This window comes from Antechinus flavipes, chromosome 2, assembly GCF_016432865.1.
Source record: "Antechinus flavipes isolate AdamAnt ecotype Samford, QLD, Australia chromosome 2, AdamAnt_v2, whole genome shotgun sequence".
Lineage (NCBI taxonomy): Eukaryota > Metazoa > Chordata > Mammalia > Dasyuromorphia > Dasyuridae > Antechinus > Antechinus flavipes.
Window position 1 is genome coordinate 131,508,500 of NC_067399.1, and position 27,976 is coordinate 131,536,475.

The following is a 27,976-nucleotide window of genomic DNA, read 5'->3' on the forward strand; positions in this document are numbered from 1 at the left end:
AAGGGCTTCCTGATTCGAGCCCCCCTGCCTTACACCTAGCAGTGGAATGAACCCAAATCCTTCAACTCATCTGTCGGCTAGCGCTTTGGAGTTCCCCTTTGTCCCCATAAATCCCTGGAGATGGGACACTCCACTCCGTGAGAAACGCTTCTTTTTACTCTGTAGCTGCATAAAAGGAACAGCTAGGAGTCTTGTGTATACAATGCTAGCCTAGACACCAAATCCAGCCTCAGATATTGCTTTGCTGTGTGACCCTGGACGAGTCATTTGACCCTGTGCGCTCAGTTTCCTTAACTGTAACATGAGCTGGAGACGGAAATTAAATCCACATGGGGTCCTGGACACGGACATGACAGAAAACGACTGACCAACAAACTAGAGCAATAAGAATAACATTTATCTCAAGCTTTAAGGCTTACAAAGTACCGGCAACTCTGAGGTTGGTGCTATGATAATCCCAATTTTACAAATGAGGAAACTGAGGCAGGCGGCGGTTAAAATGGGTCACACGCTGTTGTTCAGTGTCGAGGCAAAATCTCAACTTGGTTCTTCCTGATTAGTGGATATTATCCAGCACTCTATTCTCTTAACTTGCACTAGCATTAACTAGTCGGCAGCACCCCTCAGCCACAGTTTCTCTCTTTTCGGGGTAACAGAAGCCGTTGGGCAGGACCGCCTCCCAACCGCCCCTGCAATTTGAAGACGGCGGGCTCGGCCCTCAACTCTCGCGAGACTCGGCCACTGATCTCGCGAGAAGGACCACAGCGGGCAGCGATGGCGGCGGCGGGAGCCGGGGCCGGAGCCGGCGCGGGGCCGCCGGCCTCAGCGGCGGGAACTGAGGAAGGAGAGACGCCACCGGCAGCAGTGATTGTTGCCGCCCCAGCCGGAGAGGGCACGTCGGCAGCCCCTACTACGGATCCGAATTCCGGGGAGGCCGAAAGCGGGTGAGACAACATGAGATCCCGGGCATCTTTCCCTCTCCGCCCCGCCCCCACTCCCCAGGCCCAAGCTCTCAATCTACTTTTTTTTTTTTTTTTTTTTAAACTATTCACTCCCAAAGTCCCGCCCCCTTGCATCCTTAGTCCCACCCCTTATATACTTGGTCCCGCCCCTTGCCACCTTGGTCTCCACCCTTTCAATTCTGAGTCCCGCCCCTATTTGCCCTAGGTCTAACCTCAATCCCTCCCAATCTGAAACCCACCTTGTGCCTCAGGCTCCTCCCCTTTCCATCCCTGGGCCCTGCCCCTTCCCTTCCTAACGTGGAGTTCTTTAAGAGCCTGGGACTCCTGTTCCCGCCCTGGGCCCCGCCTCTTCAGGACTCGGAGCTGAGCACCCCTCTTTATTTCCCCACCTTCTTACTCTGATCCCGCCCCTTTCAACACTTGAACTTGTTAGTTTCTGCCTGCCTGGGGTCTCTCCCCAAATTGTTCATGACTCCAGTTGTTCCTTTAAGATCTTTTCTTGTTTATCCTTGGCCCCGCCCCTCGCAGATCTTGGACCCTTGAGGATCCTGGAAGCTTTTTCTTGACCCTGGGCCAGTTGCAAGAGCAGCGACCTCCGTTCCCCTCCTTAAAGTTCTGTTCTAAGAAGCCCTTTCGGACACCCCCAAACTGTCCAATAAAAGAGGTCCTCGAGAGCACAATCCCCCACTATCCTAATGCCCTAGATCCTTCATTATCACAGTCTCCTTACCTCTCTGAGATCAGAGCCCCACTCCCGCCAAAAAAGGCTACTCTACACATGGCCTGGCCAATATACTTAGGATAGGGTAACCAAGACTGAAGCTTAGGCTGAGACTTATACCCAGTTCAATTTAAGAATGCATTTATGTGCTGTCCACTATTTTCAGGCATGCTTTGAAAAAGATAGTATCTATAAGTTTCTATATATCGCTATATGTCTCTATAAGAAAGTAGCTACAGTTTCATTTTACAACTTAAATTGAGAACAGCAAGCCACCATCATTATAAACATAGGTAACATCCACAAGGGCAAACTTGTCCATCCAATGCTTCCTTTTTTTTTTTCAACATTTCCTTTTCTTGATGTCATTACCTTAATCTACATCACTACATCTCTTCTCCCATAGGTTTTTGTGACCTGATTTTTTACTGTCCAAATAGATAGTGCAGGAAGTATCCTTGGCTAAACAAGAGATTAGAAATTTAAAATTTTCTTCATTAGGTAGTGTTTCATATATCTTATTTGCATAAATGCATTCTCATAGGGATTCTACCTTGGTTGATGTAACTGCTGGTTTGGAGACTGAATCCTCAAATGGAAAAGATACATTAGTAAGTATTTCTTTTGTTTTGGATTTTTATGTAGACAGTGTCTGTCTGGCTACAACTATCTGTAGATTTGATCTTATTTTCTTCTAAAATTCCATAAAACTAGGAAGGAGCTGGGGACAGTTCAGAAGTCATGGACACTCAGACTGGTTCTGTGGATGAAGAGAATGGTCGACAGCTGGGAGAGGTGGAGCTGCAGTGTGGAATATGTACCAAGTGGTTTACAGCAGACACCTTTGGCATTGATACTACGTGTGTATTTCCTTCAACTTTTATAAAGATCTCAATGTTTAAAATGGATATAATAGGTAGCAATTTTTAGAATTTTTATAAATATAAATACTAATATGTAGACTCTGATATATTTTATTTGTCCCCTTTCCTTCAATTGATGGGATAAAGATGTTGAATTAGGAAGTATTTAGTCAGCATTTATTATAGGATACCCTTGTGCATCCAAGACTTCCTGCACTAGGGAATTTTTTCAACCCAGAATAAAATGTATTACAGTTTCTAAACCTCACTGTGAATTGCTATGTGAGCTCAGCATCTTAGACAAAAGAACAAAAATACAGTAGTAAGCTGTAGAGAGATGGATTTAAATTTATAAGTTTTTTCAAGTAAGAAATTTTTGTAGTAAAAGTTTTGTGTATTAATAATTTGATGCCCATGATATAGGTACATTTATTTGGAAGATACTCAATAATCTTTAAATAGGACTATAGTCTTATACTATACTTTTAAGTCTCATCTATCTCTTGCTAACAATTCTTTCTTCCCTTACAATACATGTGAATGTATTCCAGAAGTTCGTCCTTCACACCTCGGTCACATTCTGGTCTCTTTGTAGGCAAATTCTTTTACTTTCTATCTAACCTATATCTACAACTCATGAATTTCAATTTGTTGGTTCAAATGACCTGTTACATACTTTTACCACTTAGTCACTAAGTTCTGCTATTTTCTGATTTTTTTTTTCCATTCTTCCTGTCACAAATATAGTGTAGAGAAGAATTGACTATACACCATTTCAATTGAAAAAGAACCAGGGACTACTTTTGACTACAGTATTCAGTAATATAGTACGGTTTCCAAAAAAGCCAGTGTGCTCTAAAACTACATTTATTGAATAAAAAGTCTGACTTTACACTGTACTGATTGACCCACATATGAAGTATTGTGTTTTTGTTTGTGATATTTTGAAAGGATTATAGATCAGTTGGAGTGTATTTAGAAAAGATGATTAAGATGTGATAAGCCTTAAAATCATGAATTGAATGATTGGGGATAAGAATTGAGTATGTTTAATCTGAAGAGGTCTAAAAGAATTTCATAGTAGTATTTAAATATGTGAAAGACTATTTTGTGAAAGAAATATTAGATTTCTTTGGCATAGCCCCAGAGGGATTTGAACCAATGATAGACTTTGCAAGGTGGCAGATTTTAGCTCAGTATAAGAATATTTTGAATTTTCTGCCTGTGAAATAAACTGCCTCTTAAGGTAATGAATTTTCCATCATTGGAGGACCTTGACTGAGTATATTATCAAAGTGTTATTCATTAGATGGAGATCTGGATTAGAATATTTCTTATGTCCCTTACTAATAATTCTTATTCTGTAATATTCTGGTTTGGACCTTAATTCACTGGTTTTTATTTATTGTATAATCACTGCAGGCCTCCATATTCATACCTCCAGATTTTCTCCTCTAATCCATCCCACATACTATAATAAAACTTTTTTTCCCAATTTATTTTTTTCTGGATGCCACAATTTTTAAATCTTTAAAAAATAATAATAGCTTGGGGCAGCCAGATGGCATAGTGGATAGAGCACTGGCCCTGAAGTCAGGAGGGTCTGAGTTCAAATCTGGCCTCAGATACTTAATACTTCCTAGTATTAAACTAGTGGTTTAATACTAGTGTCTGGACTCATTAGTAAACTAGTAAAACTAGTAGTACTCCCGAACAAGTAAACAACAAAACAACAAAGGTGTTACCTTTTACAGAGGTGAAAATATTGTGCTTTTATCCACATTCAGTCTTTATAATTCTCTCTCTGGATGTGAATGGCTCAATCTATTGGAATTTCCTTTAATTACCCCTTTGTTGAAAAAAGCCATTTAGATGGAGCAGCAGATAGAGCATCGGCCTCAAATTCAGGAGGACCTGAGTTCAAGTCCAATCTCAAGCACTCAACACTTCTAGCTGTGTGACTCTTGGCAAGTCATTTAATCTGAATTGCCTTCCCCCCATCCCCCCAAAAAAGGAAAAGAGCTACTTCCATCAGAGTTGATCATTACATAATTTTGTTGCTGTGCACAATGTTCTTTTGGTTCTATTCACTTCACTTAGCATCGGTTCATGTAAGTCAATGAAACTAATTTTCTAAAGACTTTGTTTTGATCATGCCCTTCCACTGCTCAATGGTTATCTGTTGCCTAGAGGATAAAGTACAAATTTATTTTGATATTTGAAACATCCTCAGCCTCAATCCAAACTAGGTGTGGAAAGAACAGTGGATGGAGTGCTATACTGGGGTCAGAAAGCTTTGAATTAAAACCTGACTTAAGATACTCATAAGCAGTGTGACCCTGGATAAGTCATTGAATCTTTTTATACATCAGTTTTCCCAATTGTAAAATGAGGGTAATAGTATCTACTGCCCTGGATTATTGTAAGGATCAAGTGAAAGAATATCTGTAAAGCAGTTTGTAAGCTTTCAGATGCTATCTAAATGCTAGCTGTCATTTTATTTATTACTTTTCTATTCTCATATGCTTTACCTTTTCTATCCCTCTGTGACATATGCTCCCATATCTGAAATGCCCTACCCCTTCTTAGTGTCTCTTTAAATCCTGCCTAGTCTTCCCTGAGCACTCCCTCCTAAAGTGATTGCTTGGTCATTTGGACTCTCCAATACTGACTATAGAATTAATTTATTATCATCCTTTATTGCTTAACTTTCACATGTTAATATCTTCTCAATGAGATCATCAGCTCCTTGAAGACATAAGCTCTTCTCTTTATTTCTTTGTATCTTACGCTGAACTAATACATTTTTTGCTAATGCTCGGTATTTCAATGATAGATATTTGTAACTGTGTTTACAATAAATCACCTGGAACAGAGCAAAAACAGACTTAACTCCATTTGTTTTGTTTTGTTTTGTTTTTAATTTTTAACAAAAATTATATGCATGGATAATTTTATAGCATTGACAATTGCCAAACCTTTTGTTCCAATTTTTCCCCTTCTTCCCCCCCACTCCCTCCCTTAGATGGCAGGATGACCAATACATTTAACTCCATTTGTAAGATACAGTTTTCAGAGCAAGACTCAGGGGGGAAAAATCCTTTTATGGGTGCTTTTTATTGTCAGGATCAGTAAATTTGAGTCTTTATTTATTTATTTAATAGGGGTTTAAGGACAATATCAAAACTAAAATTGTGCGAGGTTTTTGGTAAGAAAAAAAACTACGTATGTATATATGCAAAGTAAAATGTTTAAATTTGGTTCCTTGCAGGTCCTGCCTACCTTTTATGACAAATTACAGTTTTCATTGCAATGTATGTCATCACAGTGGGAACACCTATTTCCTCCGAAAGCAAGCAAGTATGTACAAATCCTATGAAAGTGTAGAAATGGGAAATTTTTTGGTCTGCTACAGTGGAAGGTTGAGGAGGAGGGGGAAGAGGGATGAAGCTTATTAAACCAAGTGACTGTCTACTACCTTACAGCTTGTTCTTTGCAGTTCAGTGGTGCAGCCTGTCTACCAGCTACTATTGTCCCTTCACCATTTCAGTTGAGTTGATGGTTGTCTTCTTAATGGTGGATGTCTCTGATTATGGCACACTTACATGAGGATTTTAAGTCAAATATCTACTTGGCTTGGGGACATATCTGTTACCACAGATTAAATCTTTTTCCCTTTTTCCTTTCAAAGACTTAAAAGAAATGTGCCTTAGTGCTTTGGCCAACCTGACATGGCAGTCCCGAACACAGGATGAACATCCTAAAACCATGTTCTCCAAAGACAAGGTAGAGTCATCATATTCCTTCTAATGTTAGTAATTACAGTAGCTCCAAAAAGTCAGGTAGAACTTTATGGATATAAGCTTTTAGAATAATTGATAAATTTCCAAATAAAGATTGGCCTTGGATCAATGTTTTTTACTTGTTCTGTATAATTTTTTTTCTGTATTATGTTACGTGATTTGTATAGAAGCAGTATGGCATAGTGATTAGAGAGCCAGATTATGAGTCAGAAAGACCTTAGTTCAAATTTTGCTAGATTGGATGGCTGTGTATGGATGGAAAGCTGTGTGACCCTGAGCAAATTACCTAACCTCTTACTTTTGATTTCTGAGGCTGTTAAATGAGAATATTGGACTTAAAACCTTCTAAGGTTACTTACAGCTCAAAATCTGTTAATCTTGTCATTGTCATCATTACTAGCAGCCGCAACAATAACAGCTTGAAAAACATGCAGTTCTTTTTATCTAATCAGATGCTGAGCTAATCATTTTTTTGAGGATGTATTATGTGCCTGGCATACTTAGTCTATATCCTGTGACAGATGAGACATGGTAAGATATGATCCTTTCCCTCAAGCAGTTTGTAATATGGATGGCAGAGCCAAAGTTTTTGCATAATCAGAAATTATATAATTTTGTATATATGTCATTAAGTGCTAAATTGCATGATGCATTTCATTGGAACTCAAAAAAAAAAAAAAAAAGTGGAAATCCAGAGAAATCCATGCAGGACCAGAAATGGGTTTTTTGAGTTTGCTACAGAGGGTCATTTGACTGGTGCTTAATAAGTCCTTATTGTTAGAATAATTAGATAGGCAAAGTTTCAGGAGACAGTTGTGGATGCCTCATTTTAGTGGTTTTAGTCTGAATAGCATGAGGTTTTCACAGCCTGTTGATTTTCTTCCTGTATATTGCATTTATCATATTTATCATTGTTTCCCTTACCTATGTGTGGTGTGTGTTGAGTAGTTAACATGAAATAAAAAAGGTTAAAAAGCTCTGCTTAAGAAGTGATTTTTCTGCTTTAAAAGTACACTAAGACAAAATTAGTGTCTAGAAAGAATTGGGATTAGGGGCAGATTAGATGGTGCAGTGGATAAAGCACCAGCCCTGAAGTCAGGAGGACCTGAATTCAAATCTGGCCTCAGACACTTAACACTTCCTAGCTGTGTGACTCTCAGAAAGTCACTTAATCCCAATTGGCTTCAGAAAAAAAAAAAAAAAAAAAGAATTGGAATTAATCTTTTTTGGAAATTCTTGGGTTTTTCTTTCTGTTAGCTTAAAAAATATTCATCTGCCAGCTTTAAACAGCATTTTCTTTATTTGCATCCATAAACACGCAGTCTTTTCATAATGCTACAAATTGTTGACTCATCAAAACTAACTCAAAAAGGAAAATTAAACTCTTGAAGACCTTAAAACCTGCTCTTCTGGGGTATCATCCTCCAACCACATCAGTGAATATCATCTTTGAATTGGCTCTGACACTGATGCAATGTTTGAGACCAGCTTTACACACCCTTCAATGACATCGTTGTGATAGGTTTTGGAAATATCTCAGGAAGTTGCCATCCAAGGAGACTAAAACTTCAATTCTGTGACAGCATTTTTCTTTTTGATGTCCTTACGCCTTTTATTCTACTGATATGTTCCCCTGTTTCCTCTTGGTCTTTTATTTTACATAGCCATAATAAATATTGTCCTTGTCAATTTCATTAACATCCATAGACAGTAAATCATTTTTGACACAGATTATGCCTCTGTAATTGCCACAGAGCCAAAATGATGAAAAGAGATTGATTGTAAAACAGTAAAATGCATACAAAAAGATAGTAGGGCAAAAAGTAATTGCCACAGAGCTAAAATGATTAAAAGAGATTGATTGTAAAACAGTAAAATGCATACAAAAAGATACCTGAGGAGTAGAATCCTTAATTATTTTGCATGTTTATCTGTGCAGTATATTTTATGTTATTAACAGTAGTAACTGAAATATTTTCTAACCCAGGTAGACTTATGTGGCCAAACCAAAGTAAGGAAGATGACTTTGTTAACTGGTATAAAATACTAGCCAGAAACAATGGATGACAAGTCAATTTTGCATGTCATTTACATATAACTTAGTTATATTATCGATTTACTAAATTTGCTTGGTTCCTTTCTGTTTTGTCATTCTTTTTTTTTTTTTTTTAAATCAAATTACTGTGCTTAGAAACAAATTATCTTTTTTAAACAAAGAAAAATTCTTTGCAAAAGAGAAGGTATTTTCTTTTTAATCTATGTAAAAAATGGGAACTTTTAGAATAAGTGTTCTACTTTCTCTTATGTCATTTGGAATGGAGTCCTAGACTTTGAGACTGTGTGAGTTAGTTTTCCCCTTCTGATTTAACTTTAATGAGGCATTACAATTCTGAAGCTAGAGTTAAGAGGCCAGACCTTGAAGTATAGACAAATGGAAACTGAAATATAGTCCCAAATAGTTTCACAAAATATTTTTAAAATATTTGGAGGATTTATAGTTCCCATTATAGACTTTCTGAAAGAAAAATTTAGCAGCAGTTAGGGTTAAAGTCATTTAATAGAATGAATTTGATTAGTCTCCCTGTGGCTTTCAGAAAATAAACTGTCAGCTTCTTATAGGCAAAAGTGATTTAGTACTTCTTGGGTCCCCTCTGTTCCCAACACATTGTCATTAATATAGTGTGGGCTTGGGATATAATAATTAAAATAATGAGCAGTAATATTTGGCTTCTCCTTTTCATTTAAAAGATGGAAAAAAAAATTTTAATGTATTGTTTTTCTTTTTCTTCAGTGACCTGTGATGATTAAAGTGGTAATAAAGATATTAACTCATTTTTGTTATTTAAAAATAGGATATTATACCATTCATTGACAAGTACTGGGAGTGTATGACCACCAGACAGAGACCTGGGAAAATGACCTGGCCCAATAACATTGTTAAAACAATGGTATGTAAAAGAAAATCATGTTTGAAGAGCTAGTTTCCTTTAGAAGAGTTTATTCTTCCTAGTTTTTTTCTCTATACTAGTGTAAAGGAGAACTGCTTGATAGCTGTTTATTGAGAATGCGCAAGAATAGGCTCCAAGGGTGAATTTAATCAGTTTTTTAAAATAGATCTTGTTCAGTGAAGGTAGGACAGGATTTCTTGCACTGTTAAGTAGTGGGTGAATTATATAAGTTCATTTCTTGGAAATCTTTGGTAACATGTTAAAACTATTTGTGTCGCACAATTTTGTACAAACATTCATAGACCCCTATCAAACCATACCCAGACTATATAGGACTCCGGCTACTTTTTCTTCAGATAAATTGATTATTTTCAGCATTGTTCACCATTAAACTGTGCCCTATCACCTCTTGCCTGGGCTATTTCTCTTCAATCTCCCTACCATCAGTCTCTCCTCGTTCCAGTCCTTTTCACAATTGCTACATTGAAAATCAGACAGTTTCATCCTCGCATTTAGTAGGATCCATCAGGTCCCTGACATCCCCAGGACCAATCTCATTCCACTTATTACCCGCACAGCAGTCTGTACCTTTGTGTCCCCATATCTGGACTGTCTGTCTCCCTTAGTTCTTCTTATAATCCTGGATTTCCCTTACACTGAATTAACACCCCCCTATGCCCAGGGCTTTCCCCATCATTTACACCCACATGTGTCATATGTACCTGGGAAGTATACATCATCTTCCCTGTTAGGATCCAAGTTCCCCCCCCAAGGCTCAGCCTATTTGATTTTTTTCTTAACCCTGACATCTGGCATATAGTGAGGGTTTAATAACTAATCTGTTGGTTGTTTGATTAAGAACTGGATACTGATGGGGTATTTTTGTGGTTGGTAATGTATTGAGAAGTTGCCTGCCTTTAATGCTAAAATTCTCCTTCTTTTCAGAGTAGAGAAAGAGATGTATTTTTGGTGAAGGAACATCCAGACCCTGGAAGTAAAGACCCGGAAGAAGATTACCCCAAATTTGGGCTTTTGGATCAGGTGCACAGGTTTATATTGCATCATGTAGAAAGAAAAGGCTAGTGGCAGGTCTAAGCCCTAATTAGGGTTCTGCTTCAAGTTTTTTGTTTATAACCAGTCTCTAAGAATGCTTCCAGAGATGGTATTCTGTTTGCATACGTAGAAAGCATTCTTTTGTTTTTGAGAAAGATGATATTATAGCTCTAGGATTAAGGAAAAATGACTTTACTTTGGTGTTTTAGAAATCTCAGACTTTTTAGGAGTTTCCAGTTTCTCCATGTTATTTTAATTCCTTCTCTGTCTGTCTCCTTGGACTTGATTTGATGAAGCTGTTTTAAGAGATCTTTTTTTTTTTTTTTAATTACATGTTTTTTTCTAGGATCTTGGTAATATTGGCCCAGCTTATGACAACCAGAAGCAAAGCAGCACAGTATCTACTAGCGGAAATTTAAATGGCAAGTATTTAGTTATTTATTGTTACAGTATTTTCAAGATATTAAATAGGAATGCTTGGGTTCGGAAAACTCAATAGCTCTTCAAAATTACTTTTTAATAATCACTTTATATTTTGTACTTAGGCAGTTGGGTAATTTAGTAGGACTGTTCATCATACTGTAAATTACAGATGAGTCTTTTTCATTTGAAGTCAAATTTAGTTGTGTTTTATTTTGTTTTGTTTTGGAGACTTAAATTGACCCCATAATAATTATGACACTTAGGTTGACTGCTAGGTAACAACTTTTGATTTTTCCATAATAAATTAGGAAAACATTCTACTCTGGATTGGGATCTACCTAAGGCAAAGAATTCCCCATGCTAGGAAAAGTCCAGATCCTTGAAAATGACTCCAGCACTTCATTTTACAGTGCTTCGTTGCTCTGTAGCATTATAACAAGTGAATTTGCCTTCCTCTTCTGAAGGTCCCATTTTCTTCTTTTTCTTACTCTAAATTTTAAGTTGTTCAAAAATTTTATTCAAATTCAGCCTTTATTTATTTGATGACAGTTATTTTTCCTTTTGATGATCAATCGCTCCCTGAAATGAATTTATGGTCAGGTAACCTTAAATGAAGTGGGTGGTTAACAGTGGGCAGGTTTTCATTGTAAAAATTGGATCTCTCAGAATACTCATGTCTTCTTGAATGTCTAAGCTTTTCCAACTACTTTAAAGAATTTCTTAAGACAGATATTAGTAAGGATGTTGTTTGTTTCCTTTCAAACACTGATTTTTTTTTCTCCTTTAGACTTGTTAATATTTGACAAATACATGGTGCCACTTCTGTTCTTACAGGTGGAGCCTCTTTTGGAGGTGAATATTTACCTCTCAGCCTCTCAACCTTAAGTATTGTGTGGTTTGGAAAGTGCTTTTTTGCTCAGTTGTCCTAGAAGCTAAAACCAATTTTTAAAAATCTAAAGCATTCTTAAAATGGTGACCATAGACCTTAATATGAAACTGTAATTTCAGTTTTGATGTTAGTAATTAGAAGCTTTTACACTGTCATATTCTGCCTGGCATGGCCAGTTTTTTTAATGCCCTTTATTCTGTTCAAACCAAAAACATCACTAAGAATTAAAATGTAAATTATACCCCCCAAAATGCCAAATGTGTTAGGATAACCCAAATTAAACTAGAAACATTTGGGTCCCGTTTTAATAATCAAAAAACTTAGTGAGGAACCAGATAATCTCCTTGTTATAATTTAAGAACTTAGTTCTCTAATACTCCTTGACCTGCTTGGGCAGAATATGATCTTGTTCCTTGACCTTGTTCCTTTTTTACTGCCACAGGGGTATGCTGATATTTTACAAGCTTGCTACACTTCTAGATAACAAACTCTATGCAGTTGTTGTTTACATAAAGGTGTTTGCCTACAGTTACATAAAAATATTTAAACTAACTTTATTTGAGAGAAGTGGGCAGAACTATACTGATTTCCTTATTTCAGAAATATCCAAAGTACTAGTCTGGTGTGTAGATGTGTTCTTTTATTTATAAAACATGTGTGTATACATACATACACATCGACTCACACTGATACTTTCATTTAATATCACAGCCCACGTCTAGTCTATCTTGAATCTAATATTTTGGAAAATCAGTACCTTACTATGAAATAGACTCCAAAAAATCTTGCTAAATTTTAAAACCACCTATTTGAATTGTGTAAAATTGATATTTAAAGTGGTCACAATGGAAATTGACTAGGCAGCACTGGAGAGAAACACCTTTTTTAGTGCTTTTGTTTTTGTTTTTCCTTGTTTGGTGTATTTCATTTGGTTGATATTTGAAGTTAAATGCTTAACTGCTTTAGCAGATCTTGTGTTTTTATTATGCTTATGGGGTGTGTACTTTGTGCTGTTAAAGCAAGTAGAAATCTGCTTACTATGAGGATATTCTCTTTTTGTAAATGTTCTGATTTTGAAAGGGAAAAAATCTATTTGTTTTCATTCTTTTTAGCTATGGATTTTTGGAAACTTGTGAATGAAATTGCATTTATCTGTATCCTTAGGAAGTAAACTATTAGTTGTGTTTTCTCGATAAAGAAAAGATTGTTTTTTATGCACTTAGGGTATTCTGTATTATGATTTGAATCATTTTGGCCTGAGAAGAATACTTAAAAGACTCAATTCAGCATACATCTATTAAGCATCTACTGAACACAGAACTACCCAATGTTGTGCTGCACCCTGTGGGGAGTCAGAGTTTAGTGGAGATAAGGTCCCTATGCTCATAGAATTTATTATCTAGTGGAGTCATTCAGAGTCAGTGTGAAATCGTTTGTTGTCCTTTTAAAAAGACTGCCTTTGGTGCCGCACAGATGCACTTAAGCCTTTTAGTCCCTTCTGTCCTCAAATTCTTGTCTCCCTTCCATCACAACCAATTGATAATGAGCTTTCCTCTCTTTCTAAGGGGGAATTGCAGCAGGAAGCAGTGGAAAAGGAAGAGGAGCCAAGCGCAAACAGCAGGATGGAGGGACCACAGGAACAACCAAGAAGGCTCGAAGGTAAAGAGAAACACCAATACCAGTTGGCTCTGGCACTAGCCTCATTAGCTAAAGAGGCATGTTTTCCAAAGGTTGACTGGAAAAAAAGAATTTCCTCATCATTTAATTTCCTAAACAAGAGTCTTTCTTTCTTTCTTTCTTCTTTCTTTCTTAAAGCTTTTTATTTTCAAAACATATCACAGATCATTTTTCATCATTGACCCTTACAAAACCTTGTGTTCCAAATTTTTGCCTTCTTTCCCCATTCCCTCCCCTAGGTGGCAAGCAATCCAATATATATTATACATTAAACAAGAGTTTCTTAAGCAGTAAAGGGGAAAGACTCAGAAACCAGCTATCCTATCCATTCTGACGTCATTGCAAAGCAGAATTTCCCTGCTCAAGGTCCCCTGCTCAGTCCATCTCTAGCTTTTGAGCCTTTTCATAAGTGTTGGGATGAGAATCACAAGAAGTAAGAATTAGAGGATCTTGACAAAGAACAGAATGGGGAATAGGGAAGAAGGAGTGAAACTAGGATTTGCAGTTCCAGTGGAGCAGTAATGAACTGAACAGCTACACCCAGCGAAAGAACTCTGGGAGATGACTAAGAACCATTACATTGAATTCCCAACCCCTTTATTTTTGCCTGCCTGCATTTTGGATTTTCTTCACAGACTAATTGTACAATATTTCAGAGTCCAATTCTTTTTGTACATGTATACTTATTTTGTATTTAATTTATACTTTAACATATTTAACATGTATTGGTCAACCTGCTATCTAAGGGAGGAGGTGGGGGGAAGGAGGGAAAAAATTGGAACAAAAGGTTTGGCAATTGTCAGTGCTGTAAAATTACCCATGCATATGCATATGCAATGTAAACTTGTAAATAAAAAGCTATTAAAAAGAAAAAAAAGAAACTGGGATTTGATATGATGTTTATGGACAGTGTTTCCCACATGTCCCCTCACTTCTTCCTTGTCTTTGGTTTAGATCTGAAAATTGATACTAATCATTTCACTCCTTACCCAGACTGACAGCAGTGGTTGTAGTTTGTAGCAGAAAAGTTACTCAGTAATACAGATATCTCATCTTTTCTCCTTATTCTCCCATTGCCTTTCAAGCACAGTTTTGATATTCAAAGCTTCTGTGATCCATATTTTATTAGGATGACCTTTCTGTTTGTGCAGATTGCCATCCTTCTACAATTTAGGCAACTAAATGTCCTGTTGTGGCCTCAAAAATTCATCACTTGATTTTCTTTCCTTTGGTGCTAATCTTTTATAAACTTAGCAAATCTAGGCCTGAAAATACAGTCACTAGACCATACAAAGAATCTTTACAATTTGATAGAATCTGCCAAAGATTGTCTTTTATCAGTATAGTCTTCAAGAACCACAATGGAGCATCAGAGTCAGATGTTAGCATGGGGCATATATTATAACCCTTTTTTTCTTTTTTTTTTAAATTAAAGGTTTTTATTTTTCAAAACATATGCATAGATAATTCTGCAATATTAGCCCTTGCAAAACTTTGGGTTCTAGTTTTTCTCCCCCTTCACTTATCCCCTTCCTCTAGATGGCAAGTAGTCCAATATATGTTAAACATGATAGAAATAAATGAATAATCCTCTTTTTTTAAAAAATCCTTTATTATATCTCAGGGACTCCCATAAACACCAATCACGTGACTTAAATTTCAACTTAGCATTTAGAGAATAACTAGAAGTTGTTCAAGGTGAGAGGTTGTTTGAGAACCAGTGTCCTAAATAGATGCCATTCTTGTTTGCTTATAAGAAACAAAATGATGCCTTCAATATGGGAATTGGGAATGTGTTTTTAGAGGAAATCTGACCATGTAAGAAAACCTTTATATATTATTGACATCTGAGCTAACTTTTTAGGTTTTTCCTTTCTCCAGTGACCCATTGTTTTCTGCTCAGCGCCTTCCCCCTCATGGCTATCCATTGGAACACCCATTCAACAAAGATGGCTATCGGTACATTCTCGCAGAACCAGACCCCCATGCTCCAGATCCTGAGAAGTTGGAACTGGACTGTTGGGCAGGGAAGCCTATTCCAGGAGACCTCTACCGAGCCTGCCTCTATGAACGGGTTTTGTTAGCGCTTCACGACCGAGGTGCGCTATGTGCCTACTATGCCAGAAAACAGTCAGGTGTTATTTAGAATGGATATCATTAACTTTGTCCCTTATAAAGTTAACTTTTTTCAGACTCTGTTCCGTCGGCATTTACAAGATCGACAATGTTATGTCTTGATGAATTCCTTCAGCCACTGAAGGTCACAACTGCTCCCTGACTTTGCTAGACAGTCTTCGTGAGAGGTCAAGCCTTTGATATACATCACCAGAGTTAGCTGGGTTTGCTTTCAGATGAGATATGCATTATCTGTCAGCCTTCCTAGCTTGGTAGGACTGACCAGAGATTATGCTGTTTTGTATAACCTTTTGAGAACTCCGTATCATCTGCACGTCACAGTGGGGCAGTAGAAAAGGACTTGAGTGGAGACTTCTACTTCATTCAATACTTTTAGTATCTCTAATTTCAGTGATACAGGCAGGTATTTCCTTTGCTAATACAGATTGAAGCCCTTCTCCAGTTTAGTAGATGATCTTTTTGCCAGAGAATTCCTTCACTAGTTGAATGATAAGCTTCAGGGGAAGCTTATGGTTAAATCCTTAGGTTTGAAAATCATCAAGACATGTAAGGAATTGTCCAGGTTATTGTTTGATTTAAATCCAAGGAAGTAAAACTCATCAATGGTAGTTTTTTGGAACTAGGTTATCTGTTGGTGAGCACTGGCTTTTGTACCATAATCAGAAGTTAGATAAAAGCCAAATGAATGATTAGAGTTTGTTTGATAAGACGAAACAAGTGATGTTGGGGCATTTTACTTGCTATCATTATTGTTTTAAATTGGGAGAGGAAAAGACACAGCTATTATTTGATTGTTGTTATTTTTAAATTGGTGCTTCCTGCATTTGGGGAGTAATTTTTATGTGTTTAAATTGCCAGACTTCCTTGTATCTGAATAGACTCCATTGAAATCCAGGGTCTTTGTCCATTTGGTTGTTTTGTGTGCCTCTCTGTGCTCTTTCTCTGAGAAAGTGATTGGAGTGAGAGGATTTACATCTAAACATCAGCTCTGTTGCTTTCTAGCTCTGTGGCCCACCCAGCCAAGTTACTTTACTTCTTCAGTTTCCTACTGTAGAGAAGGGAAATCACATATTTCTCACCTTAGGGGATTGTTATGAGGAAAATACTTAAATCTGAAAACTGTGTAAATGAGTCATTATCCTCATTAGCCCAAGAACAGTTAGCTCTTTAAGCAATCTTTTGATCTCTATCACTACAGCTCCTCAACTAAAGATCTCAGATGACCGACTCACTGTGATTGGAGAGAAAGGCTACTCAATGGTTCGAGCCTCCCATGGAGTTCGGAAAGGGGCCTGGTACTTTGAGATCTCTGTGGATGAGATGCCTCCAGACACGGCTGCCAGGCTGGGCTGGTCCCAGCCTCTCGGTAAGCTCTGTCCCAGCAGGTGGCAGTAAAGGGGCCACTGAGCATGGCTGCTGGCTAGAATTCTGATAAGCTTTTTAATACACTTCCTTTGGTACTCCTGTCAGTGCTTTGAATCTTGAGCACATGTAATGTAGTTTATAGTCTCAAAAACATTGAGTTGGGGCCATATTAAGAAAGTAAAGCAAATCAGTCAGAAATGTATAAAGAGTTGTTACTATAGGAAACCAGAATACACCTGACCCTCTGATCCCCATATATTTACAGGTAACCTCCAAGCTCCTCTGGGCTATGACAAATTCAGTTATTCATGGCGGAGCAAGAAGGGGACCAAGTTTCATCAGTCCATTGGCAAGCGCTACTCCTCTGGCTATGGTCAAGGCGACATACTGGGGTTTTATATCAATCTTCCTGAGGAGACAGAAACTGCTAAGTCTTTGCCTGACACCTATAAAGATAAGGTCAGTGTTCTCCTTCCCAGACTGTGTTTCACTGTCATGATGGAGATACCATTCAAGCAGGCCCTTTATTGTTTTTCATTTTAAAGCGGTGTTGTGCCTTTTCATTTTTATATCCTAATCCCTATCCCCTTCCAATGAAGAAAAACAGTTAAGCCATGTATTGGTCTACCTGCCATCTAGAGGAAGGAGTGGGGGGAAGGAGGGGAAAAGTTGAAACAGAAAGTTTTGCAAGAGTCAGTGCTGAAAAATTACCCATGCATATATCTTGTAAATAAAAAGCTATAATAAAACAAATAAAGAAAAGAAAAACAGTTAAGCAAAATGGGTAAACTGAATTAGAATCTAAAACTATAATCATTATATTCTAGAATCCTGAGAATTCATTGTAGACTAAATATAAATGTAATAGTGCATAAAAAAGGAATAGACTGTACTTTAGAAAGGAAAGGGGATTCTGAAGAGTTAATATATGAGAGGGCCTGGGGATTATATAATAGAAACTTATCCATTTAATGTTTGTCAAGTAAGTCTGGGCCTCTCGTCATTTCATCAAGTCTCATGAAACACTTTGATTTGAGTTGGAAAATAGGAAGCAGTAGAACATGGTTCAGAAAATCAAAAGTTAGTGTCATTTACTGGCATGTTTTCTAGCTGTGTTGTTACTGCTGTGACTTAGAGAATTAAATTAAATATTGTGCCCTTAACTGCTTGTTTCAGACAAATCTTCGGGAATAGAAAAAAGAAACATTTAGACAACATTCTTTTTGTCATTATTCAGAGGTACTGGACCTGAGAGTCCATAAAGTTACTTTTTAAGAAATATTTTGGGGGCAGCTGGGTGGCACAGAAGATAAAGCATGGCCCTGGAGTTAGGAGAACTCAGACACTTGATACTTATTAAATCCCCTGGGCAAGTCTCTTAATTCCAGTTGCCTTGTCATATATAATAAATATAGATGTACTTCATTTTCTCAAACCACGATTGATTAGAATTCTTAAATCTAAGTCAGTAGAGTTGGCTTCCTTTTTAGCCTCATATATTTTTATTTTAGCATTAAAAAATATAATTCTGAGATGGAGTCTATCTGGAGGCTTCACCAAACTGGTGACCAGAAAGATCCAGAATACAGAAAAGTTCAAGAACTTCTGCTATATCCACAGATGAATTTTACAAGTTTTCCCATAAGAAAACATATATATATAACATAAATCTCAGTTTTATTTTTGGTTTTCATGAAGTGTAGCTACATAAAATTCAAGAATTCAAAATTAATAAGCAGTCCAGACTGAACTTATAAAAGGTCAGCAAATGTCTTTATGACAATTTTTCATACAGAATATGCACTGAATTACTTCTTGAGAAGTGAGGAAGACAGTTGTGAAATCAACCCGTGGTGAGTGTTTAAGTACCTGAGGGGTTTGAATCTCAATCCCAAAGGGTTAAGACTGGGCATCAGTTATGTTATTTTGTTATTTCATATCATGAAATAATACTCAGGATAATGCTTCATGACTCTTACTTTCTCTCTCTTTCTCTCTCTTGCTTTTCAAGGCTTTGATAAAGTTCAAGAGTTATTTATATTTTGAAGAAAAGGATTTTGTGGATAAAGCTGAGAAAAGCCTCAAGCAGACTCCCCATAGTCAAGTGAGTCAAATTTTGTATTTAAAAGATCTAAAAAAAGAGTTGGCAAACTATGGCCCTTGGTTCAAATGTGACTTTTGGCCCACAAGTTAAGAATAGTTTTTACATTTTTTATTGAAGTTGTAGTTAAAGCTTGTGGGCCATAGTTTGCCCAAAAGTTGCTTTCGGAGCAATCCAGAGGAAAAAAATCTAGAGAAGAGAGCATAGAAATTCCACTAAAGAATGTGCATGAGATTCAGCATGAAGAGTTAATGTGACATGTTACAGTGGAAAGCTCTCAGATTAGAAGTCGGGAGACTGATTTTGAACAGGTCGTTTCTCATTTGTCTGACAAGGATAAAAGTACCTGTTCCCATGTGGCTCACAAGGCTATTGTAAAAATAACATTACTCAAAATCATGAGACTTAAAAGGAGGCATGTGAAGATGAGCAGTGTCTTGAAGGTTAGGCAGAAAGGGGAATGAAACGGCTGAACTGGTGGCATCTGGCACAAGTCATCTGGGGTTTTCAGAAAAGAAAAGGATGAAGAGAAAGGGTAGTACTTTAGAAAAAATTGTGGGTGAATAAATAAGATAGTTTCCAGAGCATCTTAGAAAAAAAACAATAAATGAAAATGAAGTAAATGGGGATGAGCAGCTGTTCAGCAAGAAAACAAGAGAAAAAAGGTCATCTCCACTTTTGAATGAAGGAACTTCATTCAAAAACCTGCTTCAGAAAAACCTTTTCTGAGGATGAAAATGCTGAACAGAGGGAAGAGAACCTGGAGAACAACAAGATAGCTTTAAAGGAGTAAGACAGAAGAAACCTAGTAGAAAGGACTTCCAGGATTAGTAGAGGATTTAAGTATATGTGACAGGCATAGTGAGGCACAGACAGGCATTGGAATAAAAGAACAAAGAATGAAGCAGTCTTGCTGGCAGAGAGCTCACGTTCATACAACAGATATAGATTAGGACAGAAAGAAAAAGAAAAAAGATAATTTTAAAAAGCCTCAAAAAGCTTACAAACATGTTGTAAAGCACAACAGAAAGTAGAAATATATAATTCAAAGTACAATTAAGAACAATACCCTGAACCAAAAGGAATGAGAATTTATTTTGTTTATGAAAAACTTTTATCTTTTGGTAGCGGATTGCAGAACAATTGCAAATATGTTTAACATGTATATGCTTTTTCTGATAAAAAAAAAAAATAAGTAGGGACAAGTACAGGGTACAGTAGATAGAGGACCAGTCCTGAAGTCAGGAGGACCTGAATTCAAATGTGGTCTCAGACACTTAATACTTCCTACCTGTGTGAACCTGGGCAAGTCACTGAAACCCAATAACCTCAGCGAAAAAAAGAAGAATATGAGTAAATGACAATAATAAGTGTGAAAATGCTTCGAAACCTAAAAAGTGACATTTAGACATAAAGCATGATTATCATTATATGTGTGTATGTGTATGTGTGTGTGTATAAAATGACTTATTTATATAAACCAGAATGTATTCCTTGTACTTTATTGTCCATTCCTATAATGCCTTCAACCCAGTATGTTTTTTAGAGATAGTAAATACTTTTAAGAGTTTTCCTAAAGCCATTCTTTTTTTTAAATTGAATCTTATTTTTTTTCAGTGAGCAGAAATCAAATTTTCTTTTCTTTACTCTTCTCCCACCCCTGATTCGGGAGGCAAAACCTTTGTAGCAAATATAGACAAGCAATGCAAATTCTTACATTGGCTGTATCCAAAAAAAAGCGTATCTCACTCCACCCCAAAGATTCCTTGACATCTCTCTAAAGAGGTAGGCAATAGCGTCCTCTTCCTCATGGTTGGTCGTTGATTTGATTGAAATTCTTAAGTCTTTCCAAGTAATTTGTTTGTGCAGTGTGGTGGTTATACTGTCCCCTTGTTCTGCACTTCATTCTGCACCAGCTTGTACAAATCTTTGCAGGTTTCATGGAAACAATCCCTTTTCACCCTTTTTGTAGCACAGTGTAATATGCTCGGCTGTTCCACAGTCAGGGAGAAGGGGGATACCAGCCATTCTGCTGCCACCAAAAGAGTGGCTCTGCAGCTAGGAATCCCTCTCTGTTCTCTGTCAGGGACAGTAGCTAGGATGCACATTTTGAAAACTCCTGAGGCATCATTCCAAGTTAAAGCTGTTGGATTTTAATCTTGCAGATAATATTCTTCAAAAATGGTATCAGCCAAGGAGTGGCCTACAAAGAAATTTTTGAAGGAGTCTACTTTCCTGCCATCTCACTGTATAAAAGCTGCACGGTAGGTCTGGGTATTATCTTCTGAAACAAATCCTAGAGATGGTGGGGGAAGAGAACAGTTGTTAGGTTTTGCAACAGGAATCATACTAGGTCTAGAGTGATAGAATGAACATTTATTTTTAGTGAAAAAGTCAGTATTATTAAATTCTTCAGAACCAGAGTTGAGTCCTGGAAACTTTACAGGAAACATTAGCTATGAGGGATAGAAGTTTGTGAACCTGTTACAGCCAATTCCTCACTTCATGGACATAGAAGGAAAAGGATGACTAGCTCCAGACATCTTTTTGATCTTTTTTTTTGACATGTGGTAATAAGCATTATGTTAACTTTTTTTTTAAAATAATAACTTTTTATTGACAGAACCAATGCCAGGGTAATTTTTTTACAACATTATCCCTTGCACTCGCTTCTGTTCCGATTTTTCCCCTCCCTCCCTTCACCCTCTCCCCTAGATGGCAAGCAGTCCTATATATGTGTTGCATATATATATAAATATATGTTGCAGTATATATCCTAGATACAATATAAGTTTGCAGAACCGAACAGTTCTCTTGTTGCACAGAGAGAATTGGATTCAGAAGGTAAAAATAATCCGGGAATGTTAATTTTTTTTTTAATAACCTTTTGCTCTTAGTTTTACTTTCAGTTAGTTGCTCAGCCTTATTGATTCTGTTTCCCTGCTATTTCTTTCATCTGTCCCTCCCTTTTTGTCTCCCCTGTAACCACCCTACTTAAATTCCTCATTTTCACCTAGATTATTGTTTTACACTCCTGTCTTCTTGCTTTTATTCTCTCCCTTTCCACTTCATTTTTCACCTGCTTCCTGAATAATCTTCCTCAAACATCATTCTGATTGTCATTTTTCTACTAACAAGCCTCTAGTGACTTCTCATTGGCTACTGTAAAATTCTAACCTGACATTCAAGGCCCTCCATGAACAGGTTCCAGCTTAAACTTTTCAGCCTTATCTCCTGACCTGTGTCCCCCCCCCCCCCCAACTTTGTCCACATTCCAATCAAACTCTCATGTCTGTTTACCTTTATTCTCCCATCTCCACATGTTTGTTCATGTCCTCTCCATGTCCATAATATGCACCCACTCTCCATTCCTTTGGAGTGAAGACTCATCTCTTTGTTCAGGCCACCTCGTCTATGAAGCCTTCATAAATCTCTTTGTTTTCCATCTACCTTTACTTGTAAGTGGTCTTAGCTTGCTTAGAATTCTCACAGCACTGTGCATGTTTCTCTTGCAAAAGTGCAATGGAAAGTGGACTGGATTTAAATCCTATAATCAAATTCTTTCTCTTCTACTCAATAACAGTACAATCTTTACTCATCTGTAAAACTAGATGACCTTTAGGGTTCCTTTTAGCTCTAAATCTGTGATTTTGTGATCCCATTACATTTTGCCTTGTATCATTTATTAATATACATATCTTTCTTTCTTAAATTAGAATTTCATTGCGAGCACAATCCATGTAATATCAATCTTTGCATCTTCCCCAGTGAATCTTCCCTCCTCTGCTCTCTCTACAGTAGTACTTAATAACTGTTTATTGAATTGGATTGAATAATAGGGCATTCGTCTTGATACTTCTGTCCTAAATTTAATAGTTATAAAAGTTATTGGCTTCACCAAGGGCTACTACAGCCTCAAATATTTGAATCTAATAGAGTGATGAATAATAATACCTAGAACTAAACCTTAGACGAGGAGTCAGAATTCGATATGTTTACTGTAAAGCTCAGGTATAAGCTTTGCCACTTAGCAGCTGAGCAAATCACTTATTCCGTCAAGCTCCAGTTTCCTCACCTCTTAAGTGAGCAACTGTAAAATGAATATTCCTACCTTCTTTATATCATTATCGTGCTCAGATATAAAGTCAGATGAAGATGATTCTGGGAAAATGACAGAATAGGTCAGACAATTGTAAGTTTTTCAGATTTTCCTCACAAACAAAATAAAATTGTCCCTCAGGGAAAACAGACAGGTGAAAAACAAATAAGAACTGGGACAGAACAGGGGTCTTCCTGGGATACCCAGGAAAGATTCCAAAGAAAGAACTTAGGACAGAGATTTGGTCAGTGTGAAGTATAAAGTGACCTCCAAATGAGCTCCACCAAAACAGCAGGCAGGGAATCCCGGGCCAGGCTGGCTTTGGAGGAACTTTCTCCTCCCTGAGAAGATGAAGAAGCTGGGATCTGAATCCAAGAAGTTTGAGGGCACCCCAACTGATAAGGAACACCAGGCTCAGTTGTGCTGCTGAGATGCCGTCCTGGGCCAGAAGGAACCAGCACACTGCTGCTGGGTGCAGAAGCAGTGGGGCAGGGTAGCTGCTGGCTACGGGCACTAACAGAAAGATGCAGTTTTTGTTTGGGTTTCTAATAAAGGGGAGAACTGAAGGAAAGCCTGAAGCCAGAGGTTCCACTCCTCCCCCACCCCTCACCTCCACTGCCACCCCTGGGATTATAGGTGACTACACTAACAAGCTTTTACTTTGTGGGGGGAATAAAGATTAATCAAAGGAGAAAGAATCCAACTGTGGGTAGTTACTATGGAAATAGGGAAAACTGAGGTTCATCTTCAGAGGAGGATATTGACGTTTAAAAAAAGGCCTTTCTTTTACCAACAAGTAAATTTATATGGTTACCTGCCCAAAAAGAATTCATAAAACTCAAAAAAGATTTAAAAAATCAAATGAGAGAGACTGAAGGAGAAACCTTTAAAAAAAATACAAAGAATCAAAATAAAATAAGATGATGAAAAGAAAACCAACTAGGAAAGAGGATCCATTTTCTTTTTTGTTTTGTTTAGATTTTTTTTTAGCAGCTTTTTGTTTTCAAAACACATGCAAAGATAGTTTTCAACATTTACCCTTGCTTGCAAAACCTTGTTTTACGAATTTTTCTCCCTCCCTTTTCCCTACACTCCCCCACAGCAAGCAATTAAACATGTTAAACATGTACAATTCTTCTATACATATTTCCACATTTATCATCTGCACAAGAAAAATCAAGTCAAAAAGGGAAAAAATAAGAAGAAAAAAGTAAGCAAAAAACAACAAAAAAAGGTGAAAATACTATGGTGTGATCCACATTCAGTTCTTGCAGTTCTTTTTCTAGATGCAGATGGCTCTCTCCATCACAAGTTTTTTGGAACTGTCCTGAATTACCTCATTGTTGAAAAGAGCCACATCCATCAGAGTTGCTGTGTATAATGTTGTCTTGCTTCTACTCACGTCAGTTACCATCAGTGAAGATCCAAGAGTCTTAAGGAAGAAAATAACTCTTTGAAAATTAGAATTGGACAAGGGTAAAACAGTGACATTTTAAAAGAACAAGAAATAGTAAAATGTAATGAAAAAATAGAAGAGAATGTAAGACATCTCATAAGAAAAACAACAGATCTAGAGATCTCCAAGATCAAGAAGAAAAAATATAAGAATAATTGGAGTACCTGAAAGCTATGACCAAATATAATACAAGCTAATCAAAGAAAATTATCCTGAAGTGATAGAATAAGAGGGGAAAAGAGAAATAGAAAAAAGTCATTAATCACCACCTGAAAGAATTCCTACAAGAAAAATATGATTGCAAAATTTTGAAACTAACCCTCAGATCAAAAAGAACTAGCAACAACAGCAAACAATTCAAATATTCTAGAGGTACAACTGGAATCAAGCAAGACTTATCGGTGGCTACAACAAAAGACCATAGGTCCTGGAATACTATAAATCAACAATCAAAAGAACTATGGTTACAGCCAAAAAATGTTATATTCAGCAAAATTAAATATGATACTGAATGGGGAAAATATGGACATTCAGCGAACTATTAGATTTTCAGGATTTTATTACCAAAAAACCTGAATGCAAAAATTTAAAATACAAGATCCAAGAATAAGTTATGGTATATGAATATAATGGAATATTAACTGTTTTTAAGAAGTGATGCACAGGCTGATTTCAGAAAAGCCTGGAAAGACTTATATGAACTGATGCTAAGTGAAATGAATAGAACCAAGAGAACATTGTACACAGCAACAAGATTATGTGATGATCAACTGATGGATTTTGCTCTTTTCAACAATGAAGTGATTCAAAACAATTCCAAAAGACTTATGATGGAAAGTACCATCTACATCAGAGAGAGAACTATGGAGACTGAATGTGGATCAAAGGATAGTATTTGTTCCCTTTTTTACTGTTACTTTTTTTTTCTTTCTCATTTTTTTTCCCTTGTGATCTAATTTTTCTTGCACAGCATGACAAATACAGAAATATGTTTATAGTAATTGCAAATGTTTAACCTATATTGGATTGCTTGCTGTCTATGGGAGGAAGTAAAGGCGAAGAGAGGGAGAAAAATTTGGAACACAAATTTACAAAGATGAATGTTGAAAACTATCTCTGCATATATTTGGAAAAATAGTATTTAAAAAAACATGTAAGAGCCAACATCAAAAACAATTTCAAGGGATTTAATAAGGACAAACTATTTAGGTTTTATTTTGGAAATATAAACCTTATGTCCAAGATTGTCATTAGTAATTGCACCCATTTCCAAAAGAAAAATTGGGGTAGAGCTGAGTATGATGTGATTCTAAAAAGCAAGACTATATAAGAAAAAGTAATACTATGTGAATGAAATGAAATAGCAAGAACCCACACAGAAGAATTTGATGGGAAAAGAGGACTGATAGTTCTGAAAATCCATTCGTATTGGGGGTAGGTTAAAGAGGAAACAATACACATATAGCACTCTCCAAAATCTATTTTAAAAACTCAGGAGGAGAGAATAGAATAAGCCAGGGGAATATAGAGTGGTATAAGATATGCAGATTAATGGGACAGGGATAAAAAAGAGAGGATAAGGGCAGGATCCTAATAGAGGGATGGGGGAAGTTAATTAATAAATAGTAAGACAAGTTCGCTGGTAGAAGTAGAGTTAGCAAAGATAGGAAATGAGATAATACATATGTGTGTATATATCTGTATGGATGTGTATATGTGTGCATTTATGTCCATAAACATAAATATATCCATACTTAACTGTAGCCTGCTGGAGGGAGGTAGGAGGGAAAAAAGTAAAAAGAGAACAGCAGAAAATCTATAAGGGAACAAGAAAAGATGGATGGTTCTAAATATAATGTTTTATTATTATATATGCTTCCTTGAAATGGAAATATGTTACATATTTAGATTCCCTGTATGTTCTGCTGTGCATATGACAATGTTTTTTTCTTTTTCTATTTGTTTTAAATGAAATTTTTTTTAAAGATGAGTTACTGTGTACTAAGCATAAACTGTACATCTCTAATTAAATAGAAACTATTATAGTAGTTATCAATTATTTGTTGAATGATAATGTTACTCTTGTTCTTAGGCTAATAATTGAACTTTCAATATTATTTTGGTGGCAAATGTGGCAAATTAAATAGATAATTAAGTAAAATTAGAAGTCAGTGTATGTATAATCTCCTGATTTATTGGAAAATCTGAACTAGAAGAGATACTTGCCCTTGCTTACTCATTTGACTCGTGATTTAGAGCAAGTCATATCAATTTTCTGAACTGTGTTTTCCAGCGGATTAGATCCTGTTCTTTCAGTTTTTAACATCCTAAAGTTCTATAATTGGACAACCCCCAAACATTAAGGCTAGATTTAATGAGAAAGAGTCATCAATGTGTATGTATCATGTCTATGAAATTTCTTTCAGGTTTCTATCAACTTTGGACCCTGCTTCAAGTTTCCTCCAAGAGATCTCACTTACCGCCCGGTGGGTATTGATTTAAAGTGTCAGCATTGTTTTATGGATGTCTTATGCCTTGTTTTAATGATCTTATTCCTGTTTGTCTTCCAACTTGTAGATGAGTGACATGGGCTGGGGTGCCGTGGTGGAGCACACGCTAGCTGATGTCTTATACCATGTTGAAACAGAAGTGGATGGGAGACGGAGTCCCCCATGGGAGCCATAAATAATCAGTTTCCCTGTTCTTGCTCATCATAACTTTTCTGTGGAATGAAACTGGGTGTGTCATATACTTTATTTTTTTTTTTTAAACAGTTTCAAATATCCTCACCTCGAAAGGGACCATGCAGAGCTCAGCATCTCCTTTCTCAAGTTATAAGATTAGGTTAGCAGTGGAGGGTAGGGACAGGCAAGCCCTTGTCCTCTACTGTTGTCCCTTGTTTATGAATGAGTACTCTTCACCAGTGTACCATGCTCTGAAAACTCCTGACTCTTCAAAATCCAATGAGCTTCCTGAGAAATTGGTGCTGTGCCACATGTCATTAGATTTCAGGCTGCTTATCCAGCCATGTTTCTAACACAGAGGGAGTTGTCTTTTTCAAGCTACTTTCTTGTTTAAAAAACATTTCCATGTGTGGATATCGACTCTTGTCCCATTCTTCAGATTTTTGCAAGGGACAGTCATTCCATTTCCAGGAGCAACTGAATTAGTGATCCCTGCGGAGCAGCATTGTGCTCCAACAGCTCTAAAAACTATTCATTTTGAATTTTTTTTAAGTTGTAAATAGTTTTCTTATACAAGGATCTCTAAAATGCCAAGACAGCCAAGTGCATGAAACCGTAATTGTGAAAGATTTTATTGCTTGTAACTTTGAAAGAAATAATAACCAGTCTGAAATAAAACTTGAAAATTAATTTTGTTTTGGTATTTTGTCTATGTCTCTTGTGGAGCACAGTGCCTTTGAACTCCTTTCATCAGGTCACAGAGGCTCAGGTAGACTAGAGTAAGAGAAGTGCCATT

The 27,976-nt window shown here is 36.8% G+C and overlaps 1 protein-coding gene across 3 annotated transcripts; it reads left to right on the forward strand.

The window, feature by feature from the left end:
- Positions 1-741: 741 nt before the first annotated feature.
- Positions 742-27,870, forward strand: ASH2L (ASH2 like, histone lysine methyltransferase complex subunit). Of its 3 annotated transcripts, XM_051975518.1 has the most exons (17): positions 758-944; positions 2,228-2,294; positions 2,398-2,543; positions 5,818-5,906; positions 6,238-6,332; positions 9,202-9,297; positions 10,243-10,338; positions 10,697-10,772; positions 11,608-11,625; positions 13,228-13,321; positions 15,221-15,438; positions 16,674-16,841; positions 17,106-17,299; positions 18,852-18,944; positions 21,107-21,205; positions 26,923-26,982; positions 27,074-27,870. In XM_051975518.1, the coding sequence occupies exons 1-17, from the start codon at positions 775-777 to the stop codon at positions 27,179-27,181; spliced, it is 1,887 nt and encodes a 628-aa protein (XP_051831478.1). In that variant the 5' UTR covers positions 758-774; the 3' UTR covers positions 27,182-27,870. The 3 variants fall into 3 exon arrangements, with proteins under 3 accessions (XP_051831480.1, XP_051831478.1, XP_051831479.1); XM_051975519.1 differs by lacking the exon at positions 11,608-11,625; XM_051975520.1 differs by lacking the exons at positions 18,852-18,944; positions 21,107-21,205; positions 26,923-26,982; positions 27,074-27,870 and adding an exon at positions 18,636-18,845 and having other exon boundaries at positions 742-944.
- Positions 27,871-27,976: the final 106 nt, after the last annotated feature.

Bases quoted from the DNA above. Each gene is read 5' to 3' on its own strand.
- ASH2L (XM_051975518.1), top strand. From the start codon at position 775: ATGGCGGCGGCGGGAGCCGGGGCCGGAGCCGGCGCGGGGCCGCCGGCC. The intron at 6,333-9,201 runs GTAGAGTCATCA...ATTTAAAAATAG, and splicing joins CCATGTTCTCCAAAGACAAG to GATATTATACCATTCATTGA. The intron at 15,439-16,673 runs GTGCGCTATGTG...CTATCACTACAG, and splicing joins GTTAGCGCTTCACGACCGAG to CTCCTCAACTAAAGATCTCA.